The sequence below is a fragment of the Hermetia illucens genome, chromosome 3 (genome assembly GCF_905115235.1).
Source record: "Hermetia illucens chromosome 3, iHerIll2.2.curated.20191125, whole genome shotgun sequence".
NCBI lineage: Eukaryota > Metazoa > Arthropoda > Insecta > Diptera > Stratiomyidae > Hermetia > Hermetia illucens.
Window position 1 is genome coordinate 29,177,541 of NC_051851.1, and position 17,831 is coordinate 29,195,371.

General features: G+C 41.6%; 1 protein-coding gene across 1 annotated transcript in view; it reads right to left on the reverse strand.

Annotated features, from left to right (window-relative positions):
- Window positions 1-17,831, reverse strand: part of LOC119653132 (homeotic protein deformed) — an 88,602-nt gene that overhangs the window by 55,845 nt on the left and 14,926 nt on the right. Inside the window, exons 2-3 of the mRNA XM_038057661.1 lie at window positions 6,003-6,103; window positions 5,629-5,815 (exon numbers count right to left, since the gene is read on the reverse strand). Coding sequence (XP_037913589.1) covers window positions 5,629-5,815; window positions 6,003-6,103 — 288 coding nt within the window. The remainder of the gene's footprint in view (window positions 1-5,628; window positions 5,816-6,002; window positions 6,104-17,831) is intronic.

The following is a 17,831-nucleotide window of genomic DNA, read 5'->3' on the forward strand; positions in this document are numbered from 1 at the left end:
GGTAGTATAGGTTCCACGGCGAAATGGATTGGTACCCACGATGGAGCATAAAACCTTGGAAACACCTGCTGAACCAACATCTCCACCTCCACGTGGTGACCGCTGGGAGCTCCTCCTTAACGAAAAGCTACAGACGGAGAAGGATGAAGGCGAGTCTCCCGCGCCTAAAAACCGGACAAATTGTACCAACTGGTGCTCCGGGGTGTGGGTTGGGTAGGGCTAACAATCCTACACGGAAAACTGATGTTGCGAAGCCACAAAAGAAGCCTCGCACCGGCTTGACTACCCAACGACGAACCCGGCCACGACATCGGAATAACGATTTGCGCACTTTCTCATGGAACGTGAGCTCCCTGTACAGAGATGGAGCTGCCAAGCAGTTAGCTGATACCCTGTCCCAATATAAGGCTGATGTAACTGCGTTGCAGGAGATGCGTTGGACAAGGATCAGTTTCCTAGGGAAGAGCCACTACACCATATATTATAGTGACCATGTGCTCGGAGTAGGTTTCTTAGCCAGCCAAAAAACGAAACCTGCTGTTATCGCCTTTAAAAACATGAGCGAACGGCTATGCATTCTGCGCTTGCGAGACAAATTTAGAAAATGGTTGTTGGAAGTACCTGCTTTGCGCGGAAAGTGATCCTCTCCAGATGGGACCACGAGTTGATCGAACGCCGCCACCTTTTAGCTTTGCTGAATGTCAGAACATATAGGGAGGCCAATATAGACTCAAATCACTCTCTCGTTGGAAAGGTCCTCCGGGCTCGAATAACAATACCACCCAAAATTCCCTCTGACAATCAGGTGAGAGTTAATACTAAAGACATCCACAGCACAGCCCTTTGCAACATCTATAAGAGGGAAATGGATGCCGCAATAACAATAGTCAACAGAGATCCTGGAGGTGAAGCACCAGGAAATGATCTTCATAATCACCCGCAAAAAGAGTCGGAACGGCTAGTTCGACGATGAATGTAAGCTACCAACGGAACGGAAGAATGCTGCATACCGAGCAATGTTGCATTCTCAAAGGACGCAAACATGCGTGGAGACTTATCACGAACTCTGCCGAGCGAAGAAGCGATTTTACAGACAGAAAAAGGAAGCTTGGGAAAACCAACCGGTCTATGAGCTCGAAATGTACAGGGAGCAGCCGCACCAGGCGCGCAAGTTTTTCCAACAAGTCAGCAGCATGAAGCTTTACACACCTCGATGCTCATCCTGCCGAGACAAAGAGCGAAACCTGATTTCCGACAGAATGGGCATATTGGAGCGATGGGTTGAGTGTTGTGATGACCTGCTGGACAACCGGAACATCGGCGAGGTGGAGCTCCCGCCAACTGAAGACGACGAACAGATACTGCCACCAACAAGTATAGATGAACAGTTCGTGCAATTCATCGACTTAAAAATCATAAGTCGGCAGGAGCCGATTGAATTACAGCCGAATTGGTTAAATATGGAGGCGACCAATTACGCCAAGCAGTTCATCAAGTTATGCTCAAGGTGTGGCATAGCAAATCAATGCCTGACAATTGGCGACGATGCATTATCTGTCTTATTCAGAAAAAGGGAGATATCACGCAGTGTAGCAATTATAGAAGTATCAAGTTGCTGAGTACCATCTATAAGATATTCTCCGCTACTTCCTAGGCCGGATAGCCCCATACGCCCAGAACATCATTGGCCCATACCAAAGAGGCTTCATTTCAGGCAAATCAGCAACAGGTCAGATTTTCTCTATGCGGCAGGCGATGGAAAAACTGTTGGGGGGGTATCAGTTGCACCATCTTTTCATCGATTTAAGGTTGCCTAATTCAGTATCCCGGCGAAATTGATAAGACTGACTAGGCTGACCCTGACCATCGCGCGAGGTCAGATAAAAGCAGCAGGATTACCTTCAAGACCATTCAACATCAACAACGGCCTAAGACAAGGAGAGGCCGTATCATGCGTCCTCTTTGACCTGGCGCTGGAGAAAGTGATATGCGATGCAGATGTAAATACGAGAGGTACCATCCTCTTCAAGTCCATCCAACTACTGGCCTACGCTGATGATATTGACATTATGGGAAGAACAACCCAATATGTCTATCTTCATCCAGATCGAGGAGGCGGCGCGAGATCTCGGTCTGCACATTAATGACAGAACGAACAACATGGAATCGCACTGGTCAAGCGAAAACAATAAAGATTGAAGACTACAACTTTGTGACCGTTGAAAGTTTCTCCTATCTAGAGTCGAAAATCACAACCGATAACAGTTATGGCGATGAAATCCGCGCGCAATTGTTGGCAGCCGAGAGAGCCTATTTCAGCTAACAAAAACGTCTCACCCATAGGGTCAAAGCTCTTACTGTACAAGACTATGCTCTTGCCGGTCGTTATGTATTTCTCGAAACCTGAGTTCTTAGCAAAAAGAAAACTGCAAACTCTTGGCCGCGTTTGAGAGAAGAATCCTCTGACGAATGTTTGGCCCCCGATGAACAATTCCCTAACCTACATAACAACGAAATCTATCTACCATGATCGTCTGGTACAGGACAACATCCGGCCGAACATGTTGTGGGCGGGTCACTTAACCCGTGTGGATTAGGATGACCCAGCCTATAGTAGTTAAGTCCTTGAGGGTTTTACGTGAGCACCTGTCTGGAAGACTTAATCCCACGGTCTTCTTAGGACACCGATTGATTTTGTGACCACAATCAGAGCCCCGCTGTGACAAGCAACAACACCCATGAAACTCCCACTAGGGGGCCAACCGCAAACAACCGAGCTGTACTCACATACAACGGGAGTCCACCCGAAGTATTAGAGTCCAGGAGCTATCCCGGTTCCCATGGTACCAGTATATCCTGGTAAGGTTTCGTGACCAATTTGCCACTTCAGATGAGTCCCCGAGCAGGCTCGGATCTGATCGCCCTGATTAGGCCTTTGGAGCATTCGCCTACTGCATCACGGCTGGCAAGCGAAAGTGAGTACAGCGTCTCCCGGTGCCACCACTATGAAGGTTCTTCTCGGCCACTTGGTTTTGGTTTGGCCGACAGGGTTGTCGCCCCGTCTTCCTCACCGCCACTTCTGAGCACACAGCCTATGGTAGAAAAAGAAGACGAGGCAAACTGCCTCAGATGGAACGAGGGGAGGGCAGGAAGGCAGACAGATTTTAGGGATATCAAATTGATGGGCCTCGGCGGAAAACCGTGATGTCTTGAGTTCCTCATTAACGCAGGCTTAGACCGGATAACGGTTGTGGCGCCGTCAACGATGATGAGCCTCTAGACATCTGCCCTTCCCATCGCTGAGGTAACCACCCAGATTGATGGATCTTATATTCAGATCCCCCGTGATGAAAATATTTTTACAAAAAGTGTTGAAGACTTTGGGAGGGAGATAAACCGAAACGATTACAAAATTGGAAGAGATGTTGAGCGTTTCCGCTATGATGATATCCTAGTCTCAAACATAGCTTACTTGGATTTACGGAAAGCCAAAATGACACCACCATAGCTGTCCTCCCTAAATTTAGCTATAAGGTTAAATCCAGAGATGAATTTAGAGAGGGCAGAATGGTTAAATAGGTTGGTTTCTTTCAGAGCAAGAATATCGAAGTTGTTGCAATTAACATGATATTCTATGTTTGATTTATTTGCCCAGATTAATTTCATTTTCAGTTTCTGACACCGTTCAAAAGTATAATCTTTAAGAAAGTTGCAGTACAAATGACAATTTATTATTAACCTTAACTTTAAAAACATTTTAAAAATAATCTTCAATACATCACCCAAGACACCCCAGGTCAAAGCAACGTGTTGATTTGATTAATTTGCGGGGAGAAGTCGTCAATAAAATAGCAGACAAGGTGGAAGATGCATTTTTCAATTGATTACTGATGTATTGCCAAATTAGCTATGCTATTCCCATGATATCCGATAACAATCAACAATCGTCTGAAAAATTCAAATATTTTTTTATAGACTCAGTCTCATCCATCTTCGGGTCGAAATCATCTCCACGAGTCGATCAAAGATTTTAACAAATCACCGGCAATTTATCAATTCAGGTGTAGTGTGCGGCATACTAGAGTGAGTAACAGAGGACAAGGGGCTTGAAACCAAATGTCACAATATTGAAAGCATACTAGGAACTCATTTGAACAGAAATTGATGCTTTTAGTGTTTGATGATTTTGGAGGTAACTTTTTGGGAAACGCATCTAAATCGGTTTCCTTGTGTGGCTTTTTGACTTTCAACTAAATTTTTGGATATTTTGGGCAAAATTATTTGTTTGCTAGAAATTTGTTTTTGAATTATGCTACCTGAAAAGTGTTCATAATATTTCAAAAAAATGTATCTTATCCAAAAGTGAAAAAGCACTTAAAGCCACCGTAAACTGAATTGGTGGAAAAATACGAAAGCGAATTATTTCAAGTAAAGATTGAGCGTCAGCCTTACCTACAAAGAGGAAAATGACACCCTCCTTTCGTCATTATATACTTGTTAATTATATATGAGCATGTACTCCTATATCTAACAGAGAAACCATGATATTTCCAACTAAACGAGTATCACTTTCAGATCCCTTGTCACAAGACTGGAATCATTTCATATGCGTAACCTTCGAGACCTTTGCCGATAACATTCGAAAGGGCTTAAAAGTAATTCCGTTCAGACATACCTAAGATACGACATTCATGCTCTATAAGGCATAACAAAATGACACTTAAAAGATAACAAGTAACCTCATTTGTACCGAAAACATATCAGTGCGGTCTCAAGAGCTGTTTTGTTCCTAACCGCAGGCTATTTATAATCCAATATGGTTCCATAGTGTTTCCCCTGAAAATTAAATAAATTGGGTGGATTCTTGAGGTAACAATGGTTTGTTTACATCCATCAAGCCTTGTCACTTTTCACATTCTCATGCCTATTTAATGTTCATCATCAGCCTCATTATCAGCATCTCCGTCACGTCATGTCGCGTCAATTTGTGACTCTTGGTTGTATTTGCGCCCGACGACTGACCGGGAATTGAGAGGCAATTTTTCAAGTATTGCGCATTTTTCACTTTTCTGAACTTGACTGTATATAGTATGATATATACGATATCTACTGATGGACTTTAAATAACACCCCACACAGAATACTCAGATAGTCCCAAGTAGTCTTTTTTTTCTGAATTCATTGTTCGGAACATCAATTTGATTGATGTCTTGCAATTTGTAACCTCTTCAAGTTGAAAGCTCATAGAAATACCTATTGAGAACATGCTATTGGTTCGTAGGGACCAGGGTATTATATTGCCATTGGCGGAGCCTTTGTCCGACCTTAATTATCCTTAAAAATCAATATATCAGAGGAGAGAACCCTTCGAGACAACGAGGCACACCATGTCGAGTGAAAAATGGAAAATTCTTCACGAAACTGGGAAACATTCGGAATATATTGTGTGCAGCATCCAAAGTAGCCAATTCATGGAATTGTTTTACTAGACGGGAATAACAAAAATTTTTGGACATTGGCCAAATGCCAAGTGTGCAGTGATTTGCAAAATGGATTTTCTGTTTGGAATTTCGGGTACATTTTGTTCGAAACTGTACATATACATATAAAACATCTCTAGACACTTACCGACTCCGGCGACGTGAATTTTTTTCATCCAAGGGTATATTATCCGTTCACCGTCCGTCGTTTCGCCATTTTCACCATCCCCATGGTCGGAATCTGAATCACCTTCCTCGTCAACATCATTACCATGTGAACCCATCTCATCCGGCGAGCGATCCAGCATTAGCCGATCCTCCTCTAGAAGGTCGTCCTGCAAGAAACACATATACCATATTTTAAACATTCAGTTACAACTAATAATAATTGAGCTTTCATCAGAATTTCCTGATAAAAAATCTTTTATGGAATCGAGTATCTGACTCATGAATGGAATTTTCGTTACATCGCAAACTTATATTACGGAAACCAACACTTAATCATAAAGGGTACCTACGTACATTTTCTGAACAGGTATCGTCACAACGCAGTCTCATTCCTAATTCTTGTAACTGCTGCCCTGCTGGCACCGCTTCTTCTATCCGCCTTTCCAATTTTAAACCTAGAACAAAAGATACAGTCTTTGTTATTTTATTGAATGGGACAAAAAAACTAATAATAGAAAAGAAATTTCTGTAAAGTTTCTGAATTTTGAATTTGAATGGTCTTCCAACTTCACACCATGGGTGATGTATCTAAATACGTGTGAACGTCCGATTTTTCAAGATGAATAAAATTAGGAAGAAAGCTAGTGTATAAACCTTTATTACCAGTTAAAGTCAAGCCAATCCTAACTATTTTTCATCCTCACCAAAGATAACGTTGTTCATATGACCTTCATAACTTGGTTTACTCAGCGGTCCTAATTTACCTAGTTTAAGATGGTTTTTCAGCGTAAAATGGAATGGGTTACAAAGATGCCTCGAATGGAGGGCACTCCAGGTGATTACCTTATACAAGTTTATTGCAAAGAACACTGTATTCAATTGAACGAACCAAACAAAATCGACAAAAAAGCTGGGTGCTTCCACTTCGAGAAACTTTGTAATTTTTCATGTAAAAATTTTTTAGCAGGCAGACAGAAATGCGATTCTTAAATTATCACACTATTTACATATGATGTTCGTAATTAGAGGCGCGCGAAACATCACCTTAGTAGGTAATGTAATTTTGAAAAAAATGTGATATTACAAACTGATTACAAACTAACCTCATAAGCATCACCTTTCATTACCTTAATCGTACATGCTAATATTATATCATCAACATCGAATATTAACACTCAGCAGCCGACATCACTAAATAGATATCAACGAAAAATGAATGGAACTTTCGTACAGGAGAAGAAAGATGCGCTATCAGGTATAGATCGTACATGAAAATCATTTTTCCACACCAAACCCAGTCGAAAGAACAGATTGGCAACCGATAATCAGCATCGGCACTCGACAGTCGCCTCGGCCGCAATACATACAGCCATAACATTATAAATCAATTAGATAAAGCCAAAAGTCTGTATCCCCATCGTCATATGTACCCGAAATCATTTTCTTGTCCAAAACCAGTCAAAAGAACGGGCAATCATAACAACAATAGATACTCGGTGTCAGCATTGGCTCGAAACTGGACAACTACCGCCACTACTTGTACATGCTAAGAGCAGCAGAAATATTAGATGATGTTTAGAAATGTGATATCACATTGCAAAACATTACTTATGACAGAAGTAATATCATCATCACTCTTGAAATATTGCGATGCTAGGTAATGCCGTGATGTTGTGATGTTTGTATTGCATTCGATGATGTTGATGTTATACTACACTTTAAGGGGAGAAACCACATAAGGAGATTATCGGAATCGACTGTTTTATTCCATAGATTGTTAGCTTAGGTATCTTAGAAATTTGAAAGCAAAATTCGTGGTCCTTTAGATTTTATAGACATCGAACCGAACGATTATCGGATACAGGTCCTGGGTGCACGGACTAAGAGGTAGTAGCTTTATGTACTTACGAAATCTTATAACATTATGTAAATAGTGTATGGCGTCAGTTCCTTATACGAGTGCATTTGTATCTGTTGTAACTGTATTTTGTTCATAATTAAGAGTGATAATTGTGTTCATATCTAAAATGGGATTTTTCAAATAATTTTTTTTTTCGAACGCGCTTTTCTTAAAATTACTTTTTTCACATTTGATAGAATTCTATCTCAAAAATGAATGAATCGATCATTATGAAATTTGGAAGTATGATTCTTCACAAAATTACGAAGAATGTGAACCGAAATTTGGCATGATATAATTTGGTCGTGCTTTTTTGTAATTTCTTTGGATTATTCAATCAGCAGTATTGCACGAAATGGTTGTTGGAAGTACCTGGTTTGCGCGGACCTCTGAGCCTTGATGAATGTCAGAGCATATAGGGGGCCAATATAGACTCGGATCACTATCTCGGCCCCAGCCGCAAGAAAAGTCGAAACGGCTGGTTTGATGATGAATGTAAGCTAGCAACGAAACGGAAAAATGCTGTATACCGAGTAATGTTGCATGAACCCCAGCAAGCGGAGAAGCGACTTCACAGATGGGAAAAGGAAGCTTGGGAAAACCAACAGGTCTGTGAACTAGAAAAGTACAGGGAGCAACCGCACTAGGCGAGGAAGTTTTACCAACAAGTCAGCAGGATGTAGCCTTACACTTCGATGCTCATCCTGCCGAGACAAAGAGGGAAATCTGATTTCTGACCGAATGGGCATATTGGAGCGGTGGGTTGAGTAGTTTGATGAACTACTGAACAACTAAAACATCGCCGATTTGAAGGCTACGCCGACTGAAGACGACGGACAAATACTGCCACCACCAAGTGTAGAAGAAACAGTCTGTGCAATTCATCGGCTTAAAAATCATATGTTGCCAGGAGTCGATGGAATTACAGCCGAATTGGTTAAATATGAAGCGGTTCATCAACTGATGCTCAAAGTATAGGACAGCGAATCAATGCCTAACGACTGGCAACAGGGAATTATCTGTCACATACATAAAAAGGAGGATATCACGCAGTGGAGAAATTATAGATGTATCACGTTGCTAAGTATCGCCTATAAGATATTCTCCTCCATCTTGCTAGGCCGGATAGCCCCATATACTCAGAACATCATTTTCCTGTGATGCTGAGGTAAATGCGAGGGGTACGATCCTCTTTAAGTCCACCCAACTACTGGCCTATGCTGACGATATCGACATCATGGGAAGAACGACCGGAGGTGTACAGTCTGCTTTCATCGAGATCGATCAGGTGGCGCGAGATCTTGGGCTGCACATCAATGAAGGCAAGACAAAATATATGCTAACAACGTCAGCACCAAAAACCAACCAACCAACGACATCAAACCGCACTGGTCAAACGGGAAGAATAAAGATAGGAGAATACAACTTTGAGACTGTTGATAATTTCTCCTATCTAGGATCGAAAGTCACAACCGATAACAGCTACGACGATGAAATCCGCACACGATTTTTGTCAGCCAATAGAGCCTATTTCCGCTTACATAAACTGTTCCGCTTGAAATGTCTCACCATAAGGTCAAAATTCTTATTGTACAAGACTATGATCTTGCCAGTCGTCATGTATTCCTCGGAGACTTGGGTTCTTAGCAAGAAGAATTGCAAACTCTTGGTCGCGTTCCAGAGAAGAATTCTCCGAAGAATCTTTGGCCCCCCACATGAGGATGGACGATTCTGTAACCTATATAACGACGAAAGCAATAACATGACCGTCGTGTTGTGGATAAAATCCGGCTGAATAGTTTACGGTGGGCGGGTCATTTAATCTGTATGGATGAGGATGATCCAGCCTGGAAAGTCTATAAGTATCTATGGTAGAAAAAGAAGACGAACAGACCCTGCCTGAGGCCAGGACGCTAAACAGCTTTTAGAGATATCGAATTGGTGGACCTGGCGCAAAACCAGGGTGTATGGAGTTCCTTATTAAGGCAGGCCTAGACCGGATACCGGTTGTTGCGCCGTTGATGATGATGATAATATCTACGTCTGTAATATGTTTAGCCATATACAAATGGAGAAATGTGGGTAGAAAGTTTTGCACATAAGATGAATATAAAACCTTTAGGCGGGAACTATGATGGGCGTATGTTAATATTAACATTTTAACGAACGTAAATTGGAGATCTGTCATAACTCATTCTCGCTCATAATGGCATAGTTTCGCTTGAATACTTGTCATTTCGAGTCGAGATTTCGAACCTCACTTCTCACTTGCTTACATTACTTCGCGAAAACAAATTTCGAACGACATTTCCTATGACATTTGTTTGACATTTCGTTCAGCACTCGGTTGTCACGGAATTTTCTGCGCTTAACGGAAGTTTAACGAAACTCTGGGAGGGGAACATTTCGCGGCGTACGTCTAATATAGACAGTCACATTTAGTACTCATTGAGGGATTTCAAGTAAGTTGCCGCATATGCATATTATAGTTGCGGCTTTATACCCGAAGCACCAGCTTCCGATATTCCGACTTGATTATAGCTGTGCTTGCAGAGTAGCGAGTAATAAATGCGTGTTCTTACGTTCTTTGATTTTCCTTTGCTTTCTAGCCTATGTCTAGCGAAAAAAAAATTGTCAAATCAAGACAAAGTTAAATTTGCGCTGACAGCTATTGCCTGTAAAATAAGTTGTTCTCTTCGCGTGATCAATAATTTTTGTCGCAATAAGGAGTAATCTGGTTCGACAAATCGAATGTAAAGATTCTTTTCCTGAACTTCAATCCTTCAGTTCAAATGATTGAGGATATCACGATGCAAGGTTTAGCTTTTTATGTTCTCATAGTGGCTTACGTTTAGATGTGATTTATATTAAGTTGATTGATGATTAGCTAAAAACGGACTCTTTTAACTTATTTCTCTGTAAATGGAGCGATCACCACCTGTCGCCATTTTCGATCATGTTGCTCTCAGGGCAGAGGTGAGGCAGCATCTGATCAGTTGCCTCTGCCATGGACGAACCCGTCATTCAAGATTTTTTGACCTAGTAAAAGTTTGTTAGTAATGGTGCGATTTTCACCAAATTTGGCAGGACCATGCTCTATGCTATAGCCTGCTATAGCCTACATTGCTTTGTGATTCTAGAGTGAACTTAAGGGGGGTTTTCCTGTCAATTACTAAAAATTATAGTAATGTACTATTATTAATTTTATCTGAACAGGTATCGGTATGGAAGGTATTTTGGAGCCTAGGCACCACATAGTGGAAACCCCCTGATTTTTATCAGATTTTCGGTTGGGTAATTTCTGAGAATGGGCTCGTTAAAGAAATGATCACTTTCAACCCCCCGCACTCCCCACCTTTTCAAAAAATGAAAAAACCGGCTTCAAAAAGTACTAACCGAGTCCTTTAATTTGATACCCCATATGCCTATATTTGATGAAAAAAAAATTTACACCCCCCTTTTGCATGTATGGGGACCCCCCCTTAAATTCAACGTAAAAGGATGTAATTCACTATATGCCTGAGCGTTCACCGTTCCCACATTTCTACCAAATTTGGTGCCAATCGCTACAACCATCTGCAAGAAAAATGCGTGTGACGGACAGACGTCAGACATACGGACAGACAGACAGACGGTAAACCGATTTTAAAACCGATTTGTGTAAACACAAAACCTTGAAAACTGCGCCCGCACTTAGGATGCAAAAAATGCCTTTCGGATTGAACCGATATGAATCCAAGTAGTAAGTAATCTGAAAACTGCCGATATCTTTTTTTGGAAGAGAACATCCTAATTGACCCCTTTGGTGTTAAAGGTATATTTAATATTTTACAATAAACTTTAATATAATGTCAAACTATAACCTTAGGTGTTTATGTACATATAATGAGGAAGTACTTCTCGTACCTTTAAGACACAAGGCACTTTCTTGTATAAAGAAACTATAAAACCCACATATCTTGAGCGTCAACTTTCCAGTCCCTGGCTGGCCTAACATACATACATATATCGTTGCAATTGATCAGCATAATTGAGCATGAAATCTACTTTGGCATTTTGGACAAGTTCCATTCAACTGATATTGAACAGTTTACAAACCTAAAAATACCTGGATTGATTCAGTAAATTTGTATTTTACAATTATTTTTATCTCTTCCGAAATCAGAAGCTCAATGTTACCAAAAAGAGTGTTGCTATTATGGTAATTTCGAGGACTCCACATACAGGCATGATTTATAGATATAAAAGTGATATAAATATGTTATCACTTTTCTGGCAATGCAAGTCTGTGCTATCAAACTTAGAAATTAACTCCTGGAATTTGTTTCAATTTATATTGAGCGAATGCTTTAACAATGAATTCGCATGTTGGTCTGTTTTTCTCGAGGCTATCAGTAGGTCGGACTTCCACTGTCTAGTTCTTCAAGTAATGCTGAAATATTCAGCATGTGAACCAAGCTCCTTCCAAAAGCATCAAATGAGCCATCTAACAACAAACACAAAAAGCATGAACAATGGCATTTATCAACAATCAAAATAAAAGAGCCGAGCAAATTCACTATTAGCATTTCAAGCATTATCTTTTCTACACCTACACTCAGTCCACCCAATTTGATCCAAAGAAAGAAACTACAAAAAGAAACAAACCCAAAAATAACCGATTTTGTGCTCTATTGGAGGTCTCCAAGGCATGTATCTAGCATTACGCTCAGAATTCGGATAATGCCAGCAACTTTGATGACAATGACAGGCAACTTAAGATATCGGTGACGATTGATCAGCTCCGTTTCAGTCAGTTTTTTGCTGCCTCTGACTTCTTTCTTCCACTCAAAAATAGAATGACAGCATATTTTTGAATGCTGTGTATCTTAAATGTTCCGTCTACAATTCCTGAGACGATGACGTGTGTATCTACTCCTTACTGCAAGTATCTACTCACTTTACAAATGAGATAAAATTATGTGGAACGAAATTGAGGAAATAGATTTTGCTTTCTGTTTCATTTTGAGCATTGTAAGGTGGAATGGCAACGCGGGCAAAGCGTTGAGATTAATTTCATGACCTTCATGGTAATAATTTTTCAAAATTTCCGAAGATAACCTGGCGATGATAATGCTGATGATGATCTACTCGCAATGATGACTGTATCGTACACTGCTAAGCAATCGGCAAAATTTTTGGTAATTTGGCAGTTCAACAAGCAAAACTTTTGATGCAAAATAAATTGGTTGCGATTGAACAGAGTATGATAACCTTTTTGTCTAATTGCAGGTGAACTTTGCCGGAAAAGTTAAGTATTTCTGATAAGAATCGGTTCATAGTCTATGAAAAGTTTCATTGAAGCGGTAACTTCCGGTAAACTGAGGTTTGGCGTTTTACTATTTTGGAAGCCAATTATTTGATGTTATTTTTGATGTGGATTCTCTATTTTTGGGGATATATTTTTAAACATTATAATTAATGCTCATATCTTTTTATCTTTTTAGTTTTGGCAACTAAAAATAGTTTCTCTTTTGAATAGCACTAATTTTTGCGTACATCCGGTAGCGAACTTCACAATGCTAGATTTGATGAACTTTGACAGCATATACAATATGATTGAACAAATGATAGGCCCAGATACCATGTAAGCTTTAATTACGTTTGTTGGCTTCGCAGTCCGAAAATGGTCATTAAGGAACATCGACGAATGAATCATGCCTATCATGAACCCAGGGATGAATTTTTACTTAATGAATGAATTAGCGGACTAGTTTAACGTTGGAAAATAATAACGAGAACGGGATTAATTCTTCTCTTATTCAATCGATATGCCCTCTTAAAAGTACAATTTTCTAAGTAGAGAATGCACCAGAAATTATACTTGGCCAATATTTACCTCCTGTAAACAAATCGGGAAACCGGAAGCTTACCGCTTCAGGTATGAAAGGTTTTGTGTATTTATTATATAAAGACATTTTAGTGCGCATTTGTCCCATTAGTACGTAGCACGTAATATATACATATATTATGTGAGACTATCCACTTTCGGGTAGTACTGACATTCATAGTGTTGAATTTGCAAAGAAACGACAACTTTGACCTATTGTAAGTTTGTTAGTAATAGTGCGATTTCCACCAAACTTGGTAGGCCTAGCGCGAGCGCAATGCTGACCATATTGCCTGTACTGTAGTGTACCGTTACGGTCTTGAATGAAGTGCTCTAACACACTTCAAGGCCCTGATTCAATATGGATTGTTGCGTCAACGATTATTGTTATTACTATATTGGTAGGTTTATGCTTTATGTTATAGATTACATTTTGGGATACTAGGATAAACTTAAGGGGATTGTGCAGCCAATGGGATCGGTATGGAAAGTATTTCGGAGTCTAGGTACCATATAGTGGCAGCCAGCCTGATTTTTTTCAGATTTTTCAGTTGGGTAGTTTCTGAGGATGGGCCCGTTGAAGAAATGATAACTTTCGATCACCCGCACTCTCCACCTTTTCAACAAATGTCAAAACTAAAAGCGGTTTCGGAAAGTACTCATCCTTCATTTGATATCCCACATGGCTATATTTGGTGAAAAAAAAATTAACACCACCCTTTTGCATGTATGGGGACCCCCCTCCCCTTAAGTTCAGCGTGAAAGGATGTAACTCACTGTATGCGTGAGCGTTCAAAGTTTCCATCTTTCCACAAAATTTGGTGTCAATCGCTATAACCGTCTCCGAGAAAAACGCGTATGACGGACAGACAGACAGACAGTGAACCGATTTTAATAAGGTTTTGTTTTATACAAAACCTTAAAAAAGATGTGAAGAACTGCCAGTATTGATGAGAATTCAAATGACATTATAGCTAGTGGTGGTATTTCACGTAGTAGAAACAATTGTCTATGCATCACATCGACAGCGACCCAGAAGAGCCAAACAATTATCAGCGGGGCTTGAACCTAGACGGCCGGATAACTTACTAATTAGATCACTAAGCTGTTGCCACCAAAGGTCGGGGTTTGAATCTCATTGGAGACGGAAGTACTTATATCGAATTGGATTTAGCTGAACAGTTGAGTCAGCTGCAAATGAGTACCTTAATCAAACCAAAGTAATAATATCGAGAGCAGATAGTGCTGTAGTATAGGTCCCAGGGCGAAATGTGGATTGGTACCCACGATGGAGCATAAAACCTGGAGAACGCCTGCTCAACCAACACCAACAGCTCTACTACCAAACCCTATCTCCTCCTCCACGTGGTGATTGTGGTGATCGCTGAGAGTTCTTTCTTCATGAACTGGTCCTCCAGGTTAGGAGTTGGGTAAGGCTGACAACCATACACGAAAAACCGATGTTACGAAGCCACGGAAGGACGACAAGAAGAACGACAACGGATTAGCGGTTTGCGCATTTTCTCATGGAACGTGCGCTCTCTGTACAGACCGAATGCTGTTGAGCAGCTAACCCATACCCTGGGGCTAATGTAACAGCATTGTAGGAGATGCGATGGACAGAGACCGGATTCCTGTAGAAGAGCCGATGCACCATATATTATAGTGGCCATCCAGTAGACCATGTGCTCAGAGTAGATTTGTTAGTCAGCCAAAAAAAGAAACCTGCTGTTATCGGCTTTGAAAACATAGGCGAACGGCTATGCACTGCGTTGGCGAGGCAAGTTTAGAAATATAAGCCTCATAAACGTTCACGACCCTACAGACTCGGAGAAGGATACATTCTACGAGGCAGTTGAGTGGACTCTCTAATCTCGATATTTCGAAAGTTTGATATCAAAATCATACTTGGAGATTTCAACAGTCAAGTAGGCACGGAGCCCGTATTCAGGCGATACGTTGGCTCACATAGCTTACATAGGGATACCAATGATAACGGATTGAGGATTATTCAGTTAGCATTATCGCACGAAATAGTGCTCCCTCTGACAATCAGGTGAGAGTGAATACCGAAGACATTCACAACCAAGCCCTCCGCAACACCTATATGTGGGAAATGGATGCCGCAATAGCCGCAGTCAACAGAGATCCTGGAGCTGAAGCATCAACGGCTACAAATATACTTGGCCCCAGCCGCAAGAAAAGTCGGAACGGCTGGTTTGACGATGCATGTAATCTAGCAACGGAACGGAAGAATGCCGCATACCGAGTAATGTGGCATTCTCAAAGAACGCGGGCACCTGCAGAGACTTATCACTCCGTCGAGCCGAGAAGCGACTTTTCAGACGGAAAAAGGAAACCTGGGAGAACTAACAAGTCTGTGAACTCGAAAAGTACTGGGAGCAACCGCACCAGGCGCGAGGTTTTACCAACAAGTCAGCAGGATGAAGCCTTACACATTTCAATATGTTGAGACAATGAGGGAAATCTGATTTTCGACAGAATGGGCATATTGGGGCGGTGGATTTAGTACTTTGATCAACTGCTGAATAACCAAAATATCGGCGAGTTAGAGGTTTCGCCAACTGAAGACGACGAACAAATGCTGTCACCACCAAGCATGGAAGAAACAGTCCGTGCACTTCATCGGCCACCATAAGTCACCAGGAGCCTATGGAATTACAGCCGAATTGGTGGAGACGACCAATTACACCAAGTGGTTCATCAACTGATGCTCAAGGTGTGGGACAGCGAATCAATGCCTGACGACTGGAAACGAGGCATTATTTGTCTCATACATAAAAAGGGGGATATTACGCAGTGCAGTAATTATAGAGGTATTGCGTTGCTAAGTACCATCTATAAGATATTCACCTCTATCCGACCGGATAGCCCCATACGCCCACAACATCATTGGCCCATATCAAAGAGGCTTCACTTCAGACAAATCAGCAACAGATCAGATTTTCTCTCTGCGCTAAGCGATGCAAAAATTGTTGGAATATAGCCATCAGTTGCACCATCTTTTCATCGACTTTAAAGCCACCTATGACAGCACAGCCAGGGTAAAACTGTACACGGTCGTGAGAGAATTCGGTATGCCAACGAAATTGATAACACTGTCTAAGCTGAAAGCAGCAGGATTACTCTCAAGACCATTCAACATCAACAACGGTCTAAGACAAGGGCACGCCCTATCATGCGTCCTCTTCAACCTGGCCCTGGAGAAAGTGATTCGCGATGCCGATGTAAATGCGAGAGGCACCATCCTCTTCAAGTCCACCTACATACCGGCCTATGCTGACGATATCGAAATCATGGGAAGAACGACCCGAGACGTACAAACTACCTTCATTCAGATAGAGCAGGCGGCGCGATATCTTGGGCTGCACATTAATGAAGGCAAGACGAAGTAGATGGTGACAACATCACCGACAAAACCAAAACCAAAAAACGAACAACATCGAATCGCTTTGGTCAAATGAAAACAATAAAGATAGGAGGCTACAACTTTGAGATCGTTGAAAATTTCTCCTATCTAGGATCGAAAAGCACAACCGATAACGGCTGTGACGATGAAACCCGCGCACGGTTGTTGGCAGCCAACAGAGCCTATTTTAGCTTACAAAAACGTCTCACCATAGGGTCAAAGCTCTTACTGTACAAGACAATGATCTTGCCAGTTCTTAAGTATTCCTCGGAGACTTGGTAAAAAAACTGCGATATCTTGGCCGCGTTCGAGAGAAGAATTTTTGGCCCCCTACATGAGGATGAACGATTCCGTAGCCTACATAACGACGAAATCTATGAGCGATACCACAACCGTTTGGTTGTGGATAAAATCCGGCTCACTTAGTCCGTATGGATGAGGATGATCCAGCCCGGAAAGTCTATAAGGGTAATATATCTATGGTAGAAAAAGAAGACGAGGCAGACCCTCCCTGAGATGGAGTGATCGCATAGGTCAGGACGCCAGACAGCTTTTAGGGTGGTGAAATCCACCTTACTATACGTGGCTCCTGTTGGGGCGTGCGCATTTGATAACACAATGAACCAGGCAAGGGTAAGTTCGGCATAACGGCCAATCGCACTGAGGGTGTGCAGTGCATGTAGGACAGTATCCGGTAAGGCAGTGTGTGTCATCGCGGAAATGATTTCCTGGGATCTTCTAGCGAATAAGGCAAATCTCTTCACCGGGCTTCTGGAAATCTAATAGGAAGGAGCTGTACAGTGGGATGATTCCGGAGAAGATGGCTGGCCCATACATTAAACCCGTGTATTGAGAAATGGATCGATCGGAAGCATGAAGAGTTGAATTACCACCAACCCAGCTCGTTACAAGATATTGTGGATACAGGAAGCACTTTCATCGCTCCTGATTGGATTAATTCCCCGACTGTCCCGAAAGCGCCAC